Source organism: Panthera pardus, unplaced genomic scaffold (assembly GCF_024362965.1).
Source record: "Panthera pardus isolate Hobbes unplaced genomic scaffold, ASM2436296v1 HiC_scaffold_8, whole genome shotgun sequence".
Classification (NCBI taxonomy): domain Eukaryota; kingdom Metazoa; phylum Chordata; class Mammalia; order Carnivora; family Felidae; genus Panthera; species Panthera pardus.
This window is the reverse complement of record NW_026527013.1, coordinates 54,307,233-54,331,499: the sequence shown is the minus strand read 5'-3', so window position 1 is coordinate 54,331,499 and position 24,267 is coordinate 54,307,233. Positions and strand designations below refer to the sequence as shown.

The window sequence follows — 24,267 nt, the reverse complement described above, 5'->3', positions numbered from 1 at the left end:
GGGAGGAAGAGAGAGGGGACCTGCCTGCCCCATCTACCAGGCCAGTGGCCCATTCTCAGCATAAGTAAGTCGGACAGGGATACAGCAAGGGTGCCTGGGTCCCAGGAGGTGAATTTAAGGAATCTTGTAAGTTTCAGAAAGCAAAGTAAACGCTGGTTTGGAATAGTCTGGAGTAGTTGTGTATAGTTGTAACTTGATTGTTCTTACTGCTGCAGAGTGGGAGCTCTCCAAGCATGGTCCTGGACCCAGTGCCAATCATCACCACCACCACCGTCATCATCATCTCTGTACTTGTTAGAAATGAGATGTCTTGGGGTGCCTGGGTGGCTCAGTCTGTTAAGCATACAACTTCGGTTCAGGTCATGATCTCACTGTTCATGGGTTGGAGCCCCCACCAGGCTCTGTGCTGACAGCTGGGAGCCTGGGGGCTGCTTCAGATCGTGTCTCCCTCCTTCTCTTCCCCGCCCCAGCTCATTCTCTCTCTCTGTCTCAAAAATAAATAAACATTAAAAAAAAAAAGAAAGAAAGAAATGAGATGTCTTGGGCCCTTCTCCAGACCTATTGAATCACAAACTTTGTGGGGTGAGGTCTGCAATCTGTATATGTGATTGGTATTTTTATTCTTTTTAAATGTTTATTTTTGAGAGAGAGAGAGAGAGAGCAGGGGAGGGGCAGAGAGAGAGGAGGACACAGAATCCAAAGCAGGCTCCAGGCTCTGAGCTGTCAGCACAGAGCCTGATGCAGGGCTTGAACTCATGAGTTGTAAGATCATGACCTGAGTGGAAGTCAGATGCTTAACCTGACTGAGTCACCCAGGCACCCCTGCATATGTGATTTTTAAACACCATTGAAATAATTCACATGGCATACAATTCATCCATTTAAAGGTATAACTTGAGGTGCCTGGGTGGCTCAGTTGGTTAAGCTTCTGAATCTTGATTTTGGCTCAGGTCACGATCCCACAGTTCATGGGAATTCCTGCTTGGGATTCTGTCTCTCCTCTCTCTCCTCTCTCTCTTTGCCTCCCTCTCTGTCTCTTTCAAAATAAATAAATAAACTTTAAAAAAAATTTAAAAATAAAATAAGGGTATAACTCAATAGCTTTGGTTGTAGTCCCCGAGTGATGCACAATTATCATAATCTAGCATAGAACCTCTTCATCACCCCCCACGAAAACCTTGTCAGCAGTCACTCCCCATTTCCCTTTCCCTCAGCCCATGGCAACCATAATCTACTTTCTGCCTCGATGAATTTGTCTATTCTGGACATTTCATATACACAGAACTATATAATGGGTGGCCTTTTGCATTTGGTTCCTTTCACCTAGCATAATGTTTTCAAGGTTCATCCATGCTGTACTGTGTGTCAGCACTCCATTCCTTTTCATGGTGGAATAATAGTCCATTGTATGGACTATTTTGTTTATTTGTTGTTCTGTCGATGGGCACTTGGGCCATTTCCACTTTTTGGCTGTGATGAGTAATGCTGCCGAGCATTTGTGTACAAGTGTGTAGTTTTGTGTTTTTTTTGTTTTTTTGTTCTAGTTTTAATTTTTTTTTAACGTTTATTTATTTTTGAGACAGAGAGAGACAGAGCATGAACGGGGGAGGGTCAGAGAGAGAGGGAGTCACAGAATACGAAACAGGCTCCAGGCTCTGAGCGGTCAGCACAGAGCCCAACTCTGTGCGGGGCTCGAACTCACGGACCGCGAGATCATGACCTGAACCGAAGTCGGATGCTTAACCGACTAAGCCACCCAGGCGCCCCTGTTTTAGTTTTAATTTAATTTTATTTGGTTTTTTATTGTGTTACTTTTTAAAACATGTTTATTTATTTTAGAGAGAGAGAGAGGGACAGAGTGCGAGCAGGGGAGGGGCAGAGAGCAAGGGAGACACAGAATCCAAAGCAGGCTCCAGGCTCTGAGCCATCAGCACAGAGCCCAACACAGGGCTTGAGCTCATGAGCCATGAGGTCATGACCTGAGCCCAAGTCGGGACACTTAACTGACTCGGCCACCCGAGCGCCCCTATTGTTTTTACTTTTTAATTTACATCTAAGTTAGTCAGCATATAGTGCAATAATGATTTCAGGAGTAGATTCCAGCGATTTTGTGTACCAGTTTTTAGGTGGACACAGAGCCCCCCAGGTGATTCTGAAGCATGCTCAAATTTGAGAGGCACTGCTGTGGAGTATTCTCTTGGGTGAGCATGTCACAGTTTATCTCTTCTGTTCCTGATGAACATTTTGGTGGTTTCCAGTGTTTGGCTTTTGTGACGATGATGCTATGAACATTGTGCATGTCCTTCCTGGTGCAGGGATTCCTGGTGTGGAATTGCTGGTTCAGAGTGTGCATATATTGAACTTTCCTACGTTAAACCGCACTCCTTTCCCAAGTGGTTGACAAATTATCCTCTGACACATCCAGTGACATTATCAGGTTACCAACACTTGGTATTGATGTCTCTTTATTTTAGTTTTAAGTGTGTTTTTTTAAGTTTATTTATTTAAGCAATCTCTACACCCAACATGGAACTTGAACTCACGACCCTGAGATCAAGAGCCCCATGCTCCCCTGATTGAGCCAGCCAGGCGCCCCATTGATGGCTTTTTAATTTGGGCCAATATGTTAGGCATAGAATGTTATCCTGTTGTGTTTTAATTTGCATTTTCTTGTTTGTTAATGAGATTAAGCACTTTATTAGTTTTTTTTAACATATTTAGTATCCTTTTGAATTTCCCCTTTTGGGAAGAGCTGGATCAAGTTTTTAGCCCATTTTTTCTCTGTCGGTTTGCTTACCTTTTTTCTATTGATTGTAAGAATTCTCGATGTATTTTCTTTTAATATTTTTATTTATTTTTGAGACAGAGAGAGAGAGCATGAGCAGGGGAGGGGCAGAGAGAGAGACACACACAGAATATGAAGCAGGCTGCAGGCTCTGGAGCTGTCAGCACAGAGCGTCACGGGGGGCTCGAACTCACAGACCGCGAGATTGTGACCTGAGCTGAAGTCAGACGCTCAACCGACTGAGCGACCCAGGTGCCCCTCTCGGTGTATTTTTGATGCTATCCTTTGTCTAATATTTGGTGTCTAAATATATATGTTTCAGTGATCTTCTCTCATCTTTTCACGTTTTATGGTGTTAAAATCTCTAATCTTATATTCAACAATCTCTTATCTCTAAAGGAACGAACAATGTATTGGATGGATTTGGGGCTTTAAAATGATGCTTTGGAAAACAGCATCACTACTGTGACATTCCTGCCTAAATATATAAACTGAATCTCATCATGGGGGGAAATATCTGGCAAACTCAGATCAAGGGACATTTTACAAAATAACTGATCCACATTCTTCAAAAGTGTCAATGTTATACAAGACAAAGGAGCTGTTACAGATTAATGGAGGCTAAAGAGATATCACAAGTGAATATAAACATGATCTTGAATTGTCTTCAGTTATAGAGGACATGATTGGGATCAATAAAACATTACCAATGTGTCACTATTAAGACATTATTAATGTATCACTGTTAGTTTCTTGGCTTTGATCACCCTACTGTGTCTATGTAAGGAAATGCCCTTGTTTTTAGTAAACACACACTGAAGGATTTAGGATAAAGAGGGATCATGTTTTCAAGTTGCTCTTAAATTCAGGAAAAATGTACTTAGGGAAGGATAAAATAAATGTGGTAATATGTTAACATTTGGGAATCTGGTGAAAGGGATTTGTTTTATTCTTGCAACTTCTCTTTATGTTTGAAATCATGTCAAAAAAAAACCAAAAAAAAAAAAATCTACTCACCATAATAGCTGCTGAAATCCAAGATTAGCCAAGATCAGGAACTAGAGATTTCTGCTACAAACACAAACGACCCAAAAGAAAAGCACCAAAAAAAATTTTGAATAGGCACTTTGAATTAGAGGAAATGCCATTGGCCAATAAACATGAAATATGCTTTATCTCATTATCGGGAAGTAAATTAAAGAAATTAAACTAAATTACATTAAATATAAATAACTGCAAACTAAAATAAATTACGCAAAATGACCATGAGATACCACTCCACAGCCCCCAGATTGGTGTCTGGCAATACCAGCTGTGGCCCCATGGAGCAGTGGGAATGACCTACTACTGGGGGGAGATGTACAGTTTTATTTATATAAAGTCTCCAAGTAGAAAGAACCAAAGCCATATTGATTATGGACACATATACAGGTAATAAAACTGTGAAGAAAAGCGATACACAGATCACTAAGCGTAGGCAAAGTGTTTAAACTGTAGAAAGAGCATGACTGCGCAGGAAAGGAGGCAGGTGCAGAAGGTCTGAGGTACTGGTAGCGTTCTCCTTTGCCTGGGTGGTCGTTAACCTGCGTGTTTACTTTGTAACTATTTTCCAACTGGTGTGTCTATCTTGGATACCTTTATATGTATTATATTCCACTATAACAACGGTTTAAACCAAATCCTATATTAAAAACAAAAAGTAGGGGCATCTGCGTGGCTCAGTGAGTTAGTGCTGGACTTGAACTCAGGTCATGATCAAGCCCGGCTTTGGGCTCTGTGCTGACAGCTCAGAGCCTGGAGCCTGCTTTGGATTCTGTGTTACCCTCTCTCTTTGCCCCTTCCCCGCTCATGATCTCTCTCTTTCTCAAAAATCATTAAAAAAAAAAACAAAAAAAAAAAAAACAACAACAACAACCAAAAAACTAATCTTTGCTCTTTGCTCAACTGAAGATACGATTACAGCATGTGGACACAAGAGGGAGCTCTAACCAGTGAGCAGCGGCGAAATGAGGTTTCCTAGCAACGGAGAAAAACATTAAAGAGGAAATTTGCCCAGAGTAGTTAACCTGTATTCTGGCTCCTGCACCTGCCAGGTCAGCCCCAGGTCTGTTTCTGGTACGTGGAGTGTCTCTATTGGGTCTAAGAGCGTCTCTGACCTTTCCTGATGGGTTCTTCTCCCAAACGCGAGGTCAAGTCTGCAGAGCTAGAGAGGCTGCGCCCTTGCGTGCCTGAACTTTGTTTTCTCCCCCATGTCAGATAATTACACCCTCAGGCCTTAATGGACGGCACTTCTCCATCAAGGCTACAAACGCGTCGTCGTGTTTCCCTCAAAAAACCGGAAGAGATTAAGAGGGGACTTTGCCCATAGCCTTGTAAGGCACCAGGTTGCAAAAGAAGAAGGCTTTCAAGATTTGGGTTGTGGTGAAAAGTTTTCTGGATTGTTGACAAAACAGAAGGTTTTACAATGACTAGGTAAATCTGATGCTAAGTTGGGTAATGGTGATGCACAGATGCAGAATATACTGTGTGAAAGAGCTTTCCCAACTTCATCTCAATTTCACAATTAGTCTGGTATCACTCCATTTTGTAGATGAAGAGACTGAGGCCCAGAGACGTTAATGGGGAGAGGTCCAGAGCTTTCCTCCCCAGCTCAATCTCCGGAAGAATAAATATTAGTTTATTTATTTATTTTTTTTAAACGTTTATTTATTTTTGAGACAGAGAGAGACAGAGCATGAATGGGGAGGGTCAGAGAGAGAGGGAGACACAGAATCCGAAACAGGCTCCAGGCTCCGAGCTGTCAGCACAGAGCCCGACGGGGGGCTCGAACTCATGGACCGCGAGATCGTGACCTGAGCCGAAGTCGGCCACTCAACCGACTGAGCCACCCAGGCTCCCCGATATTAGTTTATTTTGAAAAGAGAAGCTGTTCATTGTCTCCAACAATCAAAGAAATGACAATTTAAACAACAAGAAGTAATTTATTTTCTCTGTTAATTAGCAAAACTATTTTAAATCATGACATTTCTCACTGTTTGGAAACTGGCAGTCTTGTGCAATGTTAGTCTTAAAAGTGTTTCTATCCTTTGATCCGTCAACCTCACTTCTAAGAACCTATCCTAAGGGCATAATTTGAAATCTGGGGAGAGGTATATGTGCAAATATTGGTGGCAGTATTATTTATGATGGCAAAAATTGAAAACAACACAGGGGGAAAGGTGACCAAGAGAACAAAGTAAAATTAATACCTCCATTAAAAAAAAAGATGATGATGGGGTGCCTGGGTGGCTCAGTCAGTTGAGCCTCTGACTTTGGTTCAGGTCATGATCTCACAGTTCGTGAGTTCGAGCCCTGTGTCAGGCTTTGGATTTTGTGTCTCCCTCTCCCTCTCTGCCCTTCCCTCCCTTGCATACACTCTGTCTCAAAAACAAACATTAAAAAAGAGAAAGAGAGAGAGATGATGATGATGGTGATGATTCTAGAGCCCATGGCATCACCAGAAATGCTACTGTGTAATATTAAATGAGAAAAAAAGGCAGCTGCAAAATGTCCTAGGCACTAATCAAGTTTATAAATACATAGCTTCCCATTGGTGTAGGGGTACAGATAAAGTGGGGGAAAGAAAAAACATAGGAGAGGCGGGAATGCTTTTTTTCTGTTTTGTTTTTTTTCTTAGCATTTTTTCTTCACTTAAACTCAGAGTTTCCTTTTTCTTCTTTTCACTTTTTTTTTCTTTTACTGGGTATCTTATGTCAGTTGGCAATGTAATGTTTACTTTAGGGAAGTCATAAAATATAAGAACATTGAAATATTTCCACTCAGAAAGAAACAATCTCTAATAACACCTTAGAGCAATGGTTCTTTTAAAAAAATTTTTTTTAATGTTTATTTATTTTTGAGAGAGAGAGATAGAGTGCAAGTGGAGGGGGGGCAGAGAGAGAGGGAGACACAGAATCCAAAGTAGGCTCCAGGCTCTGAGCACAGAGCCCAATGTGGGGCTCAAACCCACAAGCCGTGAGATCATAGCCTGAGCCAAAGTCAGATGCTTAACTGACTGTGCCACCTAGGAGCCCCTAGAGCAGTGATTCTTAAACTTGAACATGTAAACAGAATCACCAGGAAGACTTGTTAAAACTCAGAGAGCTGGGCCCCACTGCAGAATTTCTGTGGGTGTGAGATGGGGCTCAAGAATTTACATTTTTTAAATGTTTTATTTATTTTTGAGAAAGAGAGAGAGAGCAAGAGAGGGAGGGGCAGAGAGATGGGGTGGGGGGAGACAAAAAATCTGAAATGGGCTTCATGCTGACAGCAGAGAGCCTGATGCAGGGCTCTAACTCACCAACTGCAAGATCATGACCTGAGCCGAAGTCAGAGGTTCAACCAACTGAGCCACCCAGGCGCCCCCAAGAGTTTACATTTTAAATAAGTTCCCAGGTGATGCTGATGCTGCCGGTCCCCAAGCCACACTTAGAGGACCACCGCCTTAGTGTATAGCCTTACAAAGTCTTTCTATGTGTCATGCCAATAAATTCCTCACCAAAATATGATGGGCATTTAGGTTGTTTTTCCAGGAGCATTCTCATAAGCTAAATCTTTGGTGCATCCTTAATGATTATCTGAATAATTACAATTGTCATAATAGTTAATTATCTTAATTATTAAAATTATTCAGATTAAGTTTCCAATTCTAGAAATGGAATCGTTGAGTCAAAACATGTGTGTGTTTAATTTGGGCTGGCAATTCTTTTGCCTCTTTTTTTTTTTTTTTTTTTTTCCATCACGATCCTGGAAAAATCAAATGAGGAAACATCCTGGCATACAGCATTTGGAAATAAAGCTCATCCAAAAAGCGGCCAGGAATAAAAGCTAACAAAACTTTCTCAACTGGGTTTGATTTCCCACTCTTAAGAAATTAGGCAGAATTGGCCCCATTTGATCCCCAAGTTAGCCTTCTTAGGGGAACTTCCAACAAAAAGCGTGATGGGTGTGTATGGACATGTAGCAATTCAGTCAGATCTTGTTTTTCACTTTCCTAAATTCACTAATGACAGCTGTGGGCTGGATATCTCATAGGGTTAAATGCAAAAGCTTGTGAGTCAAACATTTGACAAAGTGGAAGGTTTCACAATAAATTATTATAACCCTCAAAGCTTCAGTTTCCTCATTTGCAAAGTGAGGCTGAGAATACTTTCTTCATAAGTCTCTGTATAAGATCTAAATGATTCAGGAGGAGCAGTCACCATCTAGCCCCCTTTTTAATCCACTAATCTGCCCCATGCAAAAATCAAACTGCAGTCACTGTGTTGGATGAGGCAGCTTTACTAGACAGATTAACATAGCTTTAAGTTCATGGTATCCAACCACTGATCTGGCTTATATATTCTTTTTCATCCCCAATAGGAAAACAGATCCCAAAACAGTTCACTGTTACATGGGGCAGACAATGATACATGTTCACCATCTACCTCCAGGCTGCGTTCTCTCTCCTGCTCTCTGTCATAATAAAGGCTGAAGGAACTGGACCATCCGGACCTCGGTAAAACATCACATTGGTCTGTTCTGTTAGTGAAGTAGGGTTTGTAGGACTGGATAAAGAGGACGTGGCTCTATAGAGTAAGAGATAAACCCTACAAGGATGCAAGGACTCTAGAAGACAGGCTATTCAGCCTATTAAGTTTCAGGGGCTCACCACATTGGTGTGGTTTTGAAGGAGTGGTCTGGGGCCTGCTGAGATAGTCCCTGCAAAGTAAGGAACATGTGATCGTATCTTGTACCTCTCACCATTCAGAAGGAAGCGCAATACCTGGTAAATTTCTGCAGGCGGGAGTCAGCACATTTTACCCTAATGTAGCCTATTTTCTGAATGACATGGAAGGCTGTCATTTCCTGAGCAGATCCTCGTGGAAAAGGGCTCTGTAGTAGATCCAGGCCGGACTGCCGGCTTCTCTGCCTTCCAGGTCACATGGCCCAGAAGATCCTATGGTATTATATGTATCTGTGGTGGCAAAAGCTACCACATGTTTATGGCAAGCCCAGTGAAATAAACACGATCAGGACCCCTAGTGCTCTGGAGCAGAGCCATTCAATCAGCAACAGAGAATTATTGCCTTTTGAGAATCTCCTTTTGGGGTGGGCACTGGTAGAGACCTGACTGTGGAACATGAAGTGATCCTGTAGCCAGAATGGCCCATTACAAGCTGGGATCTGTCAGACCCCCCCAAGTCATAATGTCAGGTGGACTCGACAGCAATCCAAAGTAAGATGGTGCGTTTGGGATCAGGCACAAGCAGGGCCAGAGGTCACAAATAAGCTGCACAGGCAGGTGGCCTAGAACCCATGTCATCCACCAACGTTCCACCAACACCTCTCCTCCATCTCACACCCACTGCTGCATGAGGCTCCCTTCTGGCCAGCTGACAAGGAGGGAGAAGGCCACGCACGATTCACAGACAGGTCTGTTTGGTAGGTGGGGATAAGCTGAAAATGGAGGACAGGGACATTACAGCCTCACCCAGAGGTGACCTTTAAGACAAGAATGAGGTGAATCCTCCCAATGGGTAGGGCTTGGGGCAGTGCACTCGGGCATCCATTCTGTGGACAAGAGAAGTAGCCTGAGGTAAGAATAAATACAGACGATGGGCAGTGGCAAAAACAGGAAGGATAAATATTGAAAGACTGGGGACAAGGCAGTCTGGGAAAGAGGATTGTGTGTGGGCCCATGGAAAGGGGGACAAAGTGTGAAGATCTTGCATCATATGTTGACACCAGAAAGTATCCATCTCGTGGAAGAGGTACTAAACAACCAAGCGGGCAGCATGACTCAGCCAGGTCATCAGTCAGTCTGTGCCACCAGCTGTGACATAATAGGCTCACAATGAAGAAGCCATGTGGCAGGAATAGAGGTCCTGCATTCACTAAGAGTGATGTAGCTACTGCCACTGCTGAGTGTCCAATTCTCCAGCAACAAAGGTCAACATGGAGACATCAGTGTGACACCAGCCTTCAAAGAGCCCCACCAGCCATTTGGTGGCAAGTTAATTAAATTGGACCTCTTCTACATAGAAGAAGAAGTAATTCATCTCGACTGGGACACATATTCCTGATGTGAGTTTACCTTTCCTGGCTACTGGGTCTCAGCCAATCTAAAGACTTGCAGAGTGTTTGATCTACTAATGTTTGGTCTCAGAAAGTATCACATTAACTTGTTGGGATGAGCACTGGGTGTTGTATGGAAACCAATTTGACAATAAATTGTATTTAAATTTTTTTTTAACGTTTATTTATTTTTGAGACAGAGAGAGACAGAGCATGAATGGGGGAGGGGCAGAGAGAGAGGGAGACACAGAATCCGAAGCAGGCTCCAGGCTCTGAGCCGTCAGCCCAGAGCCCGATGCGGGGCTGGAACTCACGGACCGCGAGATCATGACCTGAGCTGAAGTCGGACGCTTAACCGACTGAGCCACCCAGGCACCCCAAATTGTATTAAAAAAAAAAAAAAAGAAAGAAAGAAAATATCACATTAGTCCAAAGGACTCACTTTATAGAAAAGGAGATTTAGGGGGTGCCTGAGTGGCTCAGTTGGTTAAACGTCTGACTTTGGCTCAGGTCACGATATCATGTTTTGTGGGTTCGAGCCCCATGTCAGGGTCTGTTCTGACAGCCTGGAGCCAGGAGCCTGCTTCGGATTCTGTGTCTCCCTCTCTCTCTGTCCCTTTCCCCTGCTCACACATGCACTCGCTCTCTCTCTCAAAAATAAATAAACATTAAAAAAAATTTTTTTTAAAGAAAAGGAGGTGTCGTAGTGACATATGACCATGGTATCCACTGAACTTAAGACATTCCACATTGCCCAGAAGCTGCTGGCCTTTGGAGGACTTTGGGGCTGAAGCCTACATCTAAGCTGGTCAAACTTGGGCTCAAGGGAAGAACAGGTTTGGGGTCTCTCCCAGTCCCAGCCTAGGAGTATCTCTACTTCACAGACCTCTAAGAAGCAGGTACTTTAGTTCTTAATTTTTTCTGACTTCTGTTTCTCTCCTCCATATATTCAATAAAGTCTGCCTAAAAGCCATGGTACCATCATGGTGTCTTGAGTACCACTGGCCGTAAGCTGCTTCCCACAGACCTCCCTCGTCTGCTTAGAGGCTTTCTTGGTCAAGAGCCGGCAAGGTTCCAGCCCTTTTGGGCCCAAATCTCTGTCATTCCTTCCTTTTCCCAAACATCTGAGCAGATCCACGACTCCAGCTTTCTAGAGTCATAGGCAAGGAATCTTGGTAGGAGGTAGGCTCAGATTCAATTTCTGTTCTTTTCCCACATGCATTTTAGCTCTTGCCAACCTAAAAATCTCTAGAAAACTCTATTTTATGCCCCAAAGTTGTGATGAGCAGAATCCGGAGGAATGATAAGGGTCCTCTCAGTAACAACCACTTTCCTGTTGTCTCCCAGCTGGATCTGGTAATGGATCTACAGATGGCAAGGATGTCATGTCAGAGGGGCCTACCGAACTGAGGCCACCTTAGAGCAGGCTCAAGGCCCCTACGCCTCTGGCTACTCTGACTCGTCCTCTGCTAAGACCATGTTCTCACAGGCAACATGCAGGACTGTGGGTGAAAGAGGCAGTTAGGAACCTGAAAACCTGCCCTCCCCCTTCTTCCCCCTTCTCCCCGACTCCTGCTGTCCTGTGGATGCTGTTGTGATCCCAGTTTGTATATTAAATTTTGTTATATTTAAAACATTTGGTGGATCTAAAAATAAAAAAGTACTTTAGCTAGAAAAAAAAGAGATGCGGCTGAGGCACCAATTTGGAAATGATACTCTGCAAAGATGCAGTTCCCACGCTATACTGATGCCATTGATGGGTGCGGTCTACAAGTAGAATAAATGGATTGGGGAATCAGGGGGTGGGAGTAAGAATGACGACTCTCACCATGCTCCCAGTGAGCCACTGGGAGAATATGGGCTCCCCATCCTCACAGCTCTGGGCTCTGCAGGGCCACAGGTCCTGGTTCCTGGCAGGGGGTGGGAGGTGCAGGCATAGGGGGTGCTTCCATCAGGAGATATGAGAGCCCCATTGCACTTTAAGCTATAGCTGCTACCTGATCATTTCAGGCTACTGGTGCCAAGAGGCCAATAGGCAAGAAGAGGAGTCACCCGGGGCACCTGGGTGGCTCAGTCAGTTGAGTGTCTGACTCCTGGTCTCTGCTCAGGTCATGATCTCATGGTTTGTGAGTTTGAGCCCTGAGCTTGGAATTTTCTCTCTCTCCTTCTCTCTCTGCCCCTCCCCTGCTCATGCTCTCTCTCTCTCTCTCTCTCTCAAAATAAATAAACTTAAAAAAAAGAAGAAGAGGAGGAGTCACCCTCCTGGCAAATGAATTGACTGCAACATCAGAAGGAAGCAGAGCTGTTGTTACACAAAGGACAGAAAGAAATACATTTGACACTGGAGGTGACCCACTTGTGCGTTTCTTGATGGCAAATAGATGCAGCAACCATGAGGAAGACGAGCACGGTGACCAGGGTCTTGGACCTCTTAGAGATGGAGGTCTGGACCATCTCGCTAGGTAAGCCACTTAGACTGGCACAGGCATGAGCGCAGGGCTAGAGAATCTAGAATGGGTAGTTAAAGGAAGGAGACAACAAGTAGACTAGCTGTAGTGTGGGAGCTGTAGCTCATTCCACCAACCTGTTAAAATTTCCCCAGGAAAAGAGAAGAATCAGAATCCTGGAGGAGTCATTCTTCAATGGCGTTAGCATATTTTACAAAGCAGGGCATCTAAATGGTACAGAAGTGTAGCGAATAGTGTAGTGTGTGCCCACATCTCCTCTATCAGGACCAGGCACACACTCTCCAGCTGCCAGGAGTCTTGCCCTTTAATGGACAGGACTGCCTTGTCCAATGTTATGACTCCTCCTTGGAGATAGCCCTAGCCAGTGATTGGCCAATGTAGGGGTCCCTTCCATCAATTCAGGACAGCTGTGATGAGCCATCCATTTTTAGAGCTCCCAGTGACTAAGGTCTCTATTACAACTCCCTTGCAGTTCATCTTCTCTCCGTGTGAAATTCTGCTGCCCTCACTCCTTCACAAGTGTTGATCCCGAGAGTACTCCAATAAATCTCTTGCAGACAAGCCTCCTCTCAGAGTTTGTTTCCCAGGGTACCTGGCCCAGCACACTGTGCACATCCTCAACCACACTAGTTAATGTCCAACCATTCCCAAGATGGTTGTACCAGCTTATATTCCTACCAACTGTGCATGAGAGTTCTATTTGCTCAACATCCTCGCCAAATCCTGGTATTGTTAAGCTTTTTATTTTTAGCCAATCTGGTGGGTGTGAAATGGAATCTCATTGTGGTTTGCATTTACATTTCCCTGATGACTAATGAGGTTGGGCACCTCATGGGTTTACCGGCTACTTGGGTTCACTCTATGGGAACAGCTCCCTTGCTTTGGCAACAGCTCCCTTGCCAAATCCAGTCCCACAGACCCATTCATTTAATGCTGTCTAATAAGGGAGGAAGGCTACCAATCTCAATGAATCCTTCTGCCCTCTTCTGACTTGACATCTGAGCAATGTGACATTTGGTAGACCACTTCGTCCACCCATCACTTTCTTTTCTTGGCCTCCTTGACATTACGTGGTCCTCATTTTCCTCTACCTCTCTGTCTGCCCTTTATCTCCTTGGAAGGAAAAGGCATGACTGTTTACATGTTGGGGTTCTCAGGGCACAGTCCATGCTCTTTTCTCACTCACTCTGACCCCCTCTGCAGGTAAGCTCATGTACACCCTCAGCTGCAGTTACCATAATTACACACCGAGCATTCCCACATTCCTCTCTGTTGACCCTGCCACATGAGTGTCTCAAAGCCTTTCCACCTCAATTTACACAAAAAAAAATCGTGACTTTCCCTCCCAAACCTGGTTGTTGGCCAGCATCTCCTGCTTCGGTAAAGGTGTTGCAATCCTCCTGATTCTAAACATCAAATACCCAGGAATCCCCCTCTCTCTCATCCAATTCAAGCCATCATGTTCAAAATTGGTTATCTTTGGGGTGCCTGAGTGGCTCAGTTGGTCAAGCGTCCGACTTCGGCTTAAGTCATGATCTCATTGTTCATGAGTTCGAGCCCCACATTGGGTTCTGTGCTGACAGCTCAGAGCCTGGAGCCTACTTTGGATTCTGTGTCTCCCTCTCTCTCTGCCCCTCCCCCACTCGCTCACACATGCATGTGCATGCTCTCTCTCTCTTGCTCGCTCTCAAAAATAAGTAAACATTAAAAAAAAAGCCAAAATTAGTTATTTTCAGTTTACTCCTCCAGATCCACTTTCCACCCTTCTCCATTCTACTCTCTGCCTCGGAAGTTGATTATATGGCCACCATGAATGAGCTTCCTTGTTCTTTGGTTTCAGATTGGGTTGGGCCAATGGTGTTTTACTTACAAGCTACCTCATAACTTGGTGACTTAAAAATACCACTATTTTATGATCTCTCATGATTCTGTGGGTTGACTGGGGTCATCTGGGGTCAGTTCTGCTCCACCTGATGTCAGCAGTGGTGGCAGTCCCTTGAGGACTCAATTCTGCTGGAACATCCAAGATGGTGCTCTCATGTCTGGCCAACTGGTGGGGATGGCTGGAAGTCTGGACTGAGCAGTAATGGGCAGGCTGAAATTCTCTCTTTCCAAGTCCTTTCATGGCCTCTCTCTCTCTCTCTCTAAGGCCTTTCCCTGTAGTCTTTCCAGCACAAGGTAGACAGACTTCTAATAAAGCAGTTCAGGGTTCCCCAGACTGCGAAAGCTGAAACTGCCAGGTCCTCTTAATCCATAGGTCCAGAGCTGGCACAGTATCACTTCTGCTGCCTTCTGTTAGTTAGATCACAGATTCAACATGGGAAGGGACTACAGCCCAGATTCAACATGGGAAGGGACTACACAAAGCCATGAACATCAGGAGGCACGGTTCATTAGGGCCCATGCTTGGAAACTAGCCACCTTAGTCTACTATCTGGTCCCCAAGTTCCCTCTAGCATGCAAAATAAAATCCCCCCCTTCCCATAATCCCCAATTTCTTATCCATTACAGCCTCAGGCTCAGGCCTGAAGTCTAGTTTTTCAACAACTAAATCTTACCCAGTTGTTGAGGAGGCACTTGGGCATGGTTTCTCTTGATCTGAAGTCCTGTGGACTGAAGGGAGAAGTTATCTGCCCCCACATACTCAACTTATAATGAGACAGGAGCTGAGCATCACAATATACACTCCCATTCAAAAAGGGGAAACACAGAGGACCCATGGGTCCATCGCAATCATGAAATTCCTCCAAGTACAGTTCCCTTTGCTCCAGGGGTAGGAAATGTATGTTGACTAAAACTGAGGTCAGCTTGCTGGGATTGGTTCTATAGGCACATCTTATTTTATTGCACTTAGAAGATATTGCCTTTTTTACAAATTGGAGGTTCCAGACTTGACTGGAAGAAGTCACTGCAGCTGTGGTGGAAACAGCAGGAGAACCAGAATTAGAAGTGGAGCCTGAAGATATGATGGAATTGCTGGAATCTCATGATCACACTTGAACAGATGAGGAGTTGCTTCTTATGGATGAGCAAAGAAAGTAGTTTCCTGGTGGAGATGCTGTGAAGACTGTTGAAATGACAACCAAGTATTTAGAATATTACATAAGGCTTAGTTGATACAGCAGTGGCAGGGTTTGAGAGGATTGACCCCAACTTTAAAAGAAGTTCTGCTGTGGGGAGAAAGCTATCAAACAGCATCGCATGCTACAGAGAAATGGTTCGTAAAGGAAGAGTCCATCAATGTGACAAATTTTATTGTCTTATTTTGAGAAATTGCCACAGCTACCCAGCCTTCAGCAACCGCCACCCTGATCAGTAAGCGGCCATCATCATGGAGGCAAAACCCTCCACCAGCAAAAAGATTACGATTTGCTGAAAGCTCAGATGATGGTTAGCATTTCTTAGCAATAAAGCATTTTTTTAAGTTTATTTATTTTTGAGACAGAGAGAGAGAGAGAGAGAGAGATCATGAGTAGAAGAGGCACAGAGAGAGACACAGAATCCAAAGCAGGCTTCAGGCTCTGAGCTGTCAGAGCCTGATTCAGGGCTTGAACTCTCGAACTGTGAGACACGACCTGAGCCAAAGTTGAACTGACTTAGCCACCCAGTCACCAACCCCCCTTTTTTTCTAAGCAACAGAGCATTTTTTAATTAATATACATTTTTTAGACATGTTATTGCACACTTAAAACCACAGTATTGTATAAACATAACTTTTATATGCACTGGGAAACCAGAAAATGCACTCGACTCGTGTTATTGAGATATTCACTCTACTACAGTGGTCTGGAACAGAACCCACCATAACTCCCAGGTATGCCTGTGTTTGGCTCTTGGCTCCACACTCAGAATCATCCTTCTTTTCCATAAGAAACACCCCACCTTTGCCTGTTTTCTGCTCTTAGGAAGCTGGGGTCACAAAGGCTACTTTTCTGTTTTATACTGTCTCTGTTCTTTTCAGTCCAAGTTAGAAAAATAAAAATTTGTGAGTTTCCTGTGTATCAAATTATCTACTCCATTAGACAAAAGCCAGACTTCTATTTCTTCTTGAAATAGTGCTTTTCTACTTTGGGCCATATGCAAGCTGCTAGGGGACAACTCCTTCAGAGATTGTCAGAAGCCTTTCGTCTAGCTGAGAGGATCTACCTGATATACCCTTAAATCCATCTGAAGCCTCAACACAGGGTTTTATAGCTGCATCCTTGTTCTAACCTTGACCCTGAGGCCACATTTACCATCAACACCCTAGATTTGATTTTTGCCCCCAGATTCCTTCCCTCCCTTTTGGTTTTTATTTTCTTTGAGAATCTTTTTTTTAAAGCTTATTTATTTATTTTTTAGTAATCTCTACACCCAATGTAGGGCTCAAACTCACAACCCCGATATCAAGAGTTGCATGCTCTACCAACTGAACCAGCCAGGTGCCCCTCCTTGAGAATCTTTATTGGGCTGCATGGGGTGGGAATGAGAAACAGTTTTATTTTCCAGCCCAGCAAGCTGGAGGTTAGAAACTTTTCCTTTAGAGTCACTTGAATACCAAATAGTTCTTTCTTTAGTTCATTTCTCTCTCTCTCCACACCTCAGCTAAAATGAACCATTGGCTCTTTCAACATTTTGCCTTGGAATCTTCTTAGCCAAATCAACAAGTTCATGAACTAAATTTTCTATTTTCCACATTACAAGGAACAGCTTAACTAGATTGTTCTGTCAGTACTTAACTTATGTTTCCTTTCCTCAGCCTTTTATAATAATCTCCTCACAGTCCTTCCAGATTCCAATAACAACCTCATCAAGACCCTTTGAGCCTCTGCCCACTGCCCTGTCCTGAAGCCAACATCCCATGCTTTTGGTGGTGTTTATTGGAATCCACCACTTCTCGTTTTGGCTAAAGCTTAAAACAAAAACCATCTATGATCCTTCATGATTCCATGGGTTGACTGGGCTCGGCTCCACACGACGTTGGCCAGGGCCATGGTCATACAGGATCTCAGCTGGGCTGGAATTTCCAAGATGGCTCACCCTCATGGCTGCGCCTTATGGGGACAGCTTGAAGGCTGGGCTCAGCTGGGTCGTGGGACACTGGGCCTCTCTCTTTTCATGTCTCTCTCTTTCTACTTGCCTTCTCCATGTGGTCTGTCCTGGTGGTATCTTCAACAGGGCAAGAAGACCTGGGACAAGTTTCATAAGTTCTCTGCTCCTCGCTGTGTGTATTCCTCACCTGTCCCTGTTCTCCTCAGGAAGGCTCTGACTCAGTATCCTTCTGACAGAGCAGATGTCTTGTCTGAGCCACCATTAACTGGCCCCTTGGGATTGTTCTGTCTTGTGCTGAACCTGCTGGGGACTTGACATATATTTTTTGCCTTTAAGCCTCAAGGCAATCCCTGTTAGGCAGGTGTGCTTCCTCATTTTATAAATCAGAAATGTTCTGTGACTTGCCCAAGATCACAGGGCTAGGTAAGGAGCAGAGCTGAACTGGAATCCAGGTCCATCTAACTTCACAGTCTCTATCCCCTTCAGGTCACTGCCTAGATGTTCAGGGTCAGTCAGGGAGCCTCAGGACTCGGTCACTGTTGGTTGAGGAGCTTCTGGATTTTTTAGGTACGATGTACACGTGGTGAAGTACACAAAGAGCACTAACCTTCTGCATACAGCTCAGTGATCTCTACATATATACATGCCCATGCAACAACTATCAAGATCAAGGTATGTATATAACACCTCTGGCACCTTAACAAGCTCCCTCATGCCTCTTCCCAGTCTATACTCTGCTGGCTTCTATGATCATCAATTAGTTATGCATGTTTTTGAACCTCAGAGAAATGGAATGAATCATAGAGTATGGGCTCTTTTGTCTGGCTTCTTTTACTCAACATAGTATCAGCGAGATTTGTTCTTGGTAGGCAGGTAACCTAGGTCCCTTCACTGCTGTGTGCTGTTCCATCATATGGACAGCAGGTATCCTGTGGATGGATATTTAGGTTGTCTCCAGTGCGGAAATATTATGAATAAAGCTGTTATGAACATCCACATACATATTTTCGCAAGGACTTAAGCACTCCTTTGCGGAATACAGATAGGAATAGAACAGCTGTTTCATAGGGTGGGTATAAGCTTAACCTTATACAAAATGCCGGTTTTCTAAAGTGGTTGCTCCATTTTATACTGCCACTAAACATGTATGAGCACTCCAGTTAGCAGATTGAGATATAATTCATCTACCCTAAAATTCACCCTTTTAAGGAATACAGTTCAGTAGTTTTAGTATACTCCCAGAGTGGTATGACCATCCCCGCTAATTCTACAACATCTGGTCACCCCAAAAGAAGCCCCATATTCATTAGCAATTACTCCCCATTCCTCCCTTCTGCCTCCACCACCCAGCCCGCCCCCTGCACTGGCAAACACCAATCTCCTTCTTGTCTCTATGGATTTGCCTGTTCAGGATATTTCAAGTTAAGAGAACCATACAGTCTGTGGCCTTTTGTGTCTGGCTTCTCTCCCTTCGCATAATGTTTTCAAGGTTCGTCCATGTTGTGACATATGTCAGTACTTCATCCCTTTTCATTGCCAAATCATATTCTGTTATATGGCAATATCACATTCTGTTTACCCATTTATCAGTTATGGACATATGAGTTGTTTCCACATTATGGCTATTATAAACAATGCCGCAATGTAACTCTGTGTGCAAGTCTCCGTGGGGACATTTGTTTCCAATTCTATTGTGTATGCTCCTAGGAGAGAAATTACTAGATCCACTTGGGTCTTGTAGATTCAGGGGAAAGGATCCCTGATGGAGAAATTTCCAGCATGAAGACAGTCCACTCATACATCTGAGCCTCCATCGTCCACTCTGCAGAAGATGATTCACAGCTGGGAAGCACCCAGTCTTCTCATGACCAGTAGCAAAGTTAAAATCTAGATTTATCTCAGAGATAGTGTGTAGAGCAACCTCCTGGGGTTATAAAGGAAAACAGACCTGAAATCACAGTTCAGTATTCCTTAGTTATGTGAACTTGGGCAAGTTACTTAACTTCTCTGAGCCTCGATGTTCTTATCTGCATAATGGGCACCAATAATTTCTACTTTACAGATAGCATAGCTCCTAGCACTTGGGTGCTGACCAGCAAGAGAAGCATGGATCCAGTAAGTTCTAGTTTCCAGTAAGTTCTATTCCCTTCCCTCAGTCAATTCTTCATGCGTCTGAAAAATGTGCTACTCAGAGCAAAAAATAACTTGCGGCAGGAGCACGGGCTCTCTACTCTGCTTGCATTAAAATCACAAAGAGAATTTAAAAAAAACAAAAAACATACCAGTTCCCATATCCTAACTCCAGAAGTTCTGATTTAATTCACCTGAGTTAGTGAGAGGGCACCTGTTTTTCACTGAACCTCCCAGGTGATTCTAAGGTGTGGCCAGGGCTGAGACTTACTGTGCTAAGTAATGAATTAAATGTGATTGAGAGGCTATAAGGAGGTTATAGTGGCCAACCATCTGGTTTGCCCAGGACTGCCCAAGCTTAGCACTACAATTTCTGTGTCCTTAGAAACCTCTAGATTCTGGGCAAACTGGTGTATTTTGCCACCTATCAGGAAGAAGATAGACAAATGTGGATGTGTGGTCTGGTATTTAGGATCCTTTTAAGTTTCAGGTTTAAAGCCAAAACTCTTGAATTTAGAGCATAAAGACCAGAAGACTGCTTACTACACCCCAGCTCATTTGGGGCATCGCAGCACAGAGTTGGAAGCGCACAGGGAAGCTACCAGCTCTGCAGCCCCACCACAAGCAGTGGGGAGGAGACAAACGTCAGGAGGGAAGGGACTCATTATGGCAGGACTTCCCAAACTTTAGCGTGCATGAGAATCATCAGAGAATCCTATAAAATGTAGCTCGTGACCCAGCAAGTCTGCGGCCAGCTTGTGAGTATGCTCTTCTAACAGGCTCCCAGGTGACTCCAATGCTGGTAGTCCAGGGACCACACTTGGAGTAACGAGGGCTCCAGGGACAATTTTGGGAGTACAAACTTTGGATGTAAGATGCAACTTCTCTCTCTTACAATCCACATGACTTTGGAGAAATCTCTTCTTTCATTTTCTTCCTTCTTCTTGCAATTTATCAGCTATAAAATGGGGATAAAAATATCTACACTTCAGGGAACACCCAGAAGTTCCACAGTATTTAGAAAGTGGGTTGTTGGGGCACCTGGGTGGCTCAGTCAGTTGAGCATCCGACTTCGGTTCAGGTCATGGTCTTGTGAGTTCCAGCCCCGCGTGGGGCTCTGTGCTGATGGCTCAGAGCCTGGAGCCTGCTTCAGATTCTGTGTCTGCCTCTCTCTCTGCCCCTCCCCTGCTTGCACTCTGTCTTTCTCTATCAAAAATAAATAAACATTAAAAAATTTTGTTTTAAAAACAAAAACAAAAAAAAGAAAGTGGGTTGTTATGAGGATCCCACGTGCCTTGCATATATTAAGAGCTGACTGAATATTTGTTCCTTTCTATCCCCATCTCCACACAATTTTAGCCTCTCCTTCTTGAAGAGCTCTGATCAGTTTCTTAAAGTGTATTTTTTTTAAGTCTGTTTATTTATTTTGAGAGAGACAGGCAGAGAGAGTAGGAAGAGAGAGAGAATCCCAAGCAGGCACTACACTGTCAGCATGGAGCCCAATGCAGGACTTGAACTCAGGATCCCATGAGATCATAACCTGAGCTGAAATGGAGAGCCAGATGCTTAACCGACTGAGCCACCCAGGTGCCCCTCTGATCAGTTTCTTAACACCACAGTTCTTTATGTAGCAGTGAGCATTGTATTGCCCAATGTAGAGTAGGCATTGAATTGCCCACTAAAAAACTATTGCTGAATTGTTGACAGATGCTGAGTAGAGGCAAGTGACTACAAACTAGTGCCAGAGTTGTGTGGCCAGCTGCACCTTTAATTTAACTATTTGTGTGCCACACAAAGAAAACCCTCTTTTCTTTTAGATATGATGTTGGTAGTCAACAGTTTTTATTTCAAAGAGAGAGAGAGGGGTGCCTGGGTGGCTCAGTCAGTTAAGCCTCCGACCTCAGCTCAGGTCATGATCTCATGGTTCGTGGGTTCGAGCCCCGCATCGGGCACTGTGCTGACAGCTCAGAGCCTGGAGCCTGCTTTGAATTCTATGTCTCCCTCTCTCTCTGCCCCTCCCCCTCTTGCACTCTGTTTCTTTCTCTGTCAAAAATAAATAAACATTAAAAAAAAAGAAAGAGAAAGACCATGGAAGACATTTTTTTTTAATTTTTTTTTAATGTTTATTTATTTTTGAGACAGAGACAGAGCATGAATGGGGGAGGGGCAGATAGAGAGGGAGACACAGAATCGGAAGCAGGCTCCAGGCTCTGAGCCATCAGCCCAGAGCCCGACGCAGGGCTCGAACTCATGGACCTCGAGATCGTGACCTGAGCTGAAGTCGGATGCTTAACCGACTGAGCCACCCAGGCGCCCCGGAAGACATTTTTTTAAATTAGCTGTCTCAGAACGCTGAGGTTGGAGGAACTGAGAGGAAGTACTAGACTCCTAGATGGCCCTAGAAGCACTGGTTTTGGAATCAGAAATTTCTGAGTTTGAATCTGGTTGCATCGGTCGCTATGGTGTATGAACCTGAGCAAATCACCACCCCTCTCTGGGCCTCAGTTACCTCATCTGTAAAATGGAGAGAATGATCCCTACCTGGTTGCTAGTGCCCCCTCCCTGCAAAAACATGCATCTGTGACTCCTGCCCACCTCTCAACACTCTGATGCTGGGTGTCAAGGTTCCTCTGGGGAGCTAGTTGGGCCACTGGAGCAGGAGGCCCCTGGGAGTGAGGCTTCAGGCTGGCAGCCTGGGGCCAAAAGGCTCTGCATCTTTTTTTTTTTTTTTAATGTTTATTTATTTATTTCGAGAGAGAGAGAGGATCCCAAGCAGGCTACACACTGTCAGTGCAGAGCCCGACATGGGGCTCGATCTCATGGATGATAAGATCGTGCGTGACCTGAGCTGAAACCAAGAGTCGGATGCTTACCTGCTTAACCAGCTGAGCCACCTGGGTACCTGGGGCTCTGCATCTTATGTTGTTCAATTTGAGCCAACATTAAACCTTCAGGGACTTCAAATAACATTCTAGAGTTACATCTGCTGTGGAAAATGTGTTGGACCTAAAAACACTGCTGCCCCTTCCAGCCACAATTTTACACTCTCCACTTTGCTACAGCCCTTATCCTTAGGAGCACTGATACTCTGGCTTCTCTACTGCCTCCCCACACCCACTGGGCCCCTGTGGGCCTTTGTCTTTGCATGCCCTTGACTTTCCCCTACAGGCTGAGGTATCAGGGGGTGGCCGGCCCTCAGGCAGTCCTTACTGTGAGCCAGATATTGCCAAGAGCACTTTTTACACAGTAATCCTCATGCCCCTGTTCTGAGGTAGATGCTATTATTAGCCTCCATTCCCGGAGTAAGGAAACAGAGGTGCAGAGATGCTAAATGAGCTACCCAAGGTCACACAGCTGGAAGTGGCCGGTGCTAGGATTTACATTCAGGAGGCCGGGCTCCCAAGGGTGTGTGTTAACCACTGCCTTGCACTGTCTCCGCCAGGACGGTTCAGTGCTTGCTCCTACTTTTTCTCAAACTAGAATTTCTTTTTCTGCTAATAAAAAAATATATATGCTCATAAAAAATATACAGGAGGCTTTAAAGAAACAAGTGAAGAAAAAGCCTAACGTTTTCACTTCCCATCTCTCCCCAGACGTAGCATTTTGAGGTCATCTCTGCAGAGGGACACAAAGATAAGTTATTTTAAAAAAATGGGATAGTAGCCCCACAAACCAAAAACATACAAAGGTGAGAGAATGATCCGGAACTCACACTTAGGACCCATTCAGCCTCGGTTCAGCTGTCCCAGCTCATCCGCTGCCTGTGTGACCCCTGGGCCGTTCATCTAAGTTTCGGATTTCCTTCGGCAAAATGGGGCTGATGATAGTCTGAGCTCACAGAACAGACCTTAACATCCAATGATGATGCACGAGAAATACTTAGCATGGCTCTTGGCATCCAGAGAACGCTTAAAAAAAAAAAAAGCTTCAATTATGGTTATTCATGGCTTATGTATGCTCCTTAGGTCAGTAAGCCTCCAGCCCAAGCAAGATCTGGATTCTGGACACGGAGAGAAGCAAAGAGTGAAGGCTGCACACAGTCTGAGGGCTGAGGTGAGGCATCCAGCAGAAAGCCTGTGGTCAGGATCTGGAGGTCCAGGAGCAGTTTAGAAAGTGAGGTGAATGGGGTGGGAGGGGAGGGTGTGCAAGATACAGATTATGTAGGGGAGTGGGGGGTGAGGGCTGGAGATGCTCGGAGGGTAAAAGCCAAAAAGAGCCGGCCCTCTGATGGGGAGGATACTCTCTACTGAGTGTACTCGTTCTCCCGAGTCTGGAATAATCACCCAGCGCTGAAACTCCCCAGCAGCCTCCTCCCTCCAAGTAAATAGGTGTTGCTATTCCAAGCAAGGCCTGTGATAAAAATACTTGCTTTGCTTTGGAGAGATTTTTTTTTCTTTTTTTTTTTTTAAGCCATGAAAATAACAGGGCAGTAGGCTGTCTATTTTAGGTTGGGGCCTTTGGCTGGCTTTCAAAGTCACAGCCCAAATGAGATCTATTTAGAAACAGGTCAGTGCACACACTCTGCACGCGTTGATTGTCCGGTAGAACCAGCCTGGATGGATGCACCTAAGAGACTCTGGGGCCTGTACCCGAAGGGCAGAGTTGGAGGGAACTGGATTGCGAGCCATTGTTTACGCCCGAACGTGACAGCGAACCCTGGCGTCTCCCCGGACGGGAGGGGGGGAGTGGGGGGGATTGGGCAGAGTCCTCCCCACGCCCCGAGTTCTCAGGAGGCGGGGCCACCAGCCAGCCTCTCTC

General features: G+C 44.6%; 1 protein-coding gene and 1 long non-coding RNA gene across 2 annotated transcripts in view; one reads left to right on the top strand and one right to left on the bottom strand.

Moving 5' to 3' along the window:
• Positions 1 to 10,051, top strand: part of TMEM40 (transmembrane protein 40) — a 79,947-nt gene extending 69,896 nt beyond the window's left edge. Inside the window, exon 13 of the mRNA XM_019433612.2 lies at positions 8,186 to 10,051. Within this exon, the coding sequence (XP_019289157.1) occupies positions 8,186 to 8,232 (47 nt within the window). The 3' untranslated portion in view covers positions 8,233 to 10,051. The remainder of the gene's footprint in view (positions 1 to 8,185) is intronic.
• A 5,114-nt stretch (positions 10,052 to 15,165) lies between these two features.
• LOC109257505 (uncharacterized) lies at positions 15,166 to 23,799 on the bottom strand. Its single transcript, XR_002076002.2, has 3 exons — positions 23,222 to 23,799; positions 20,373 to 20,467; positions 15,166 to 15,415 (listed from the first exon to the last, which is right to left on the bottom strand). It is a non-coding gene; the product is annotated as an uncharacterized LOC109257505 (long non-coding RNA).
• Positions 23,800 to 24,267: the final 468 nt, after the last annotated feature.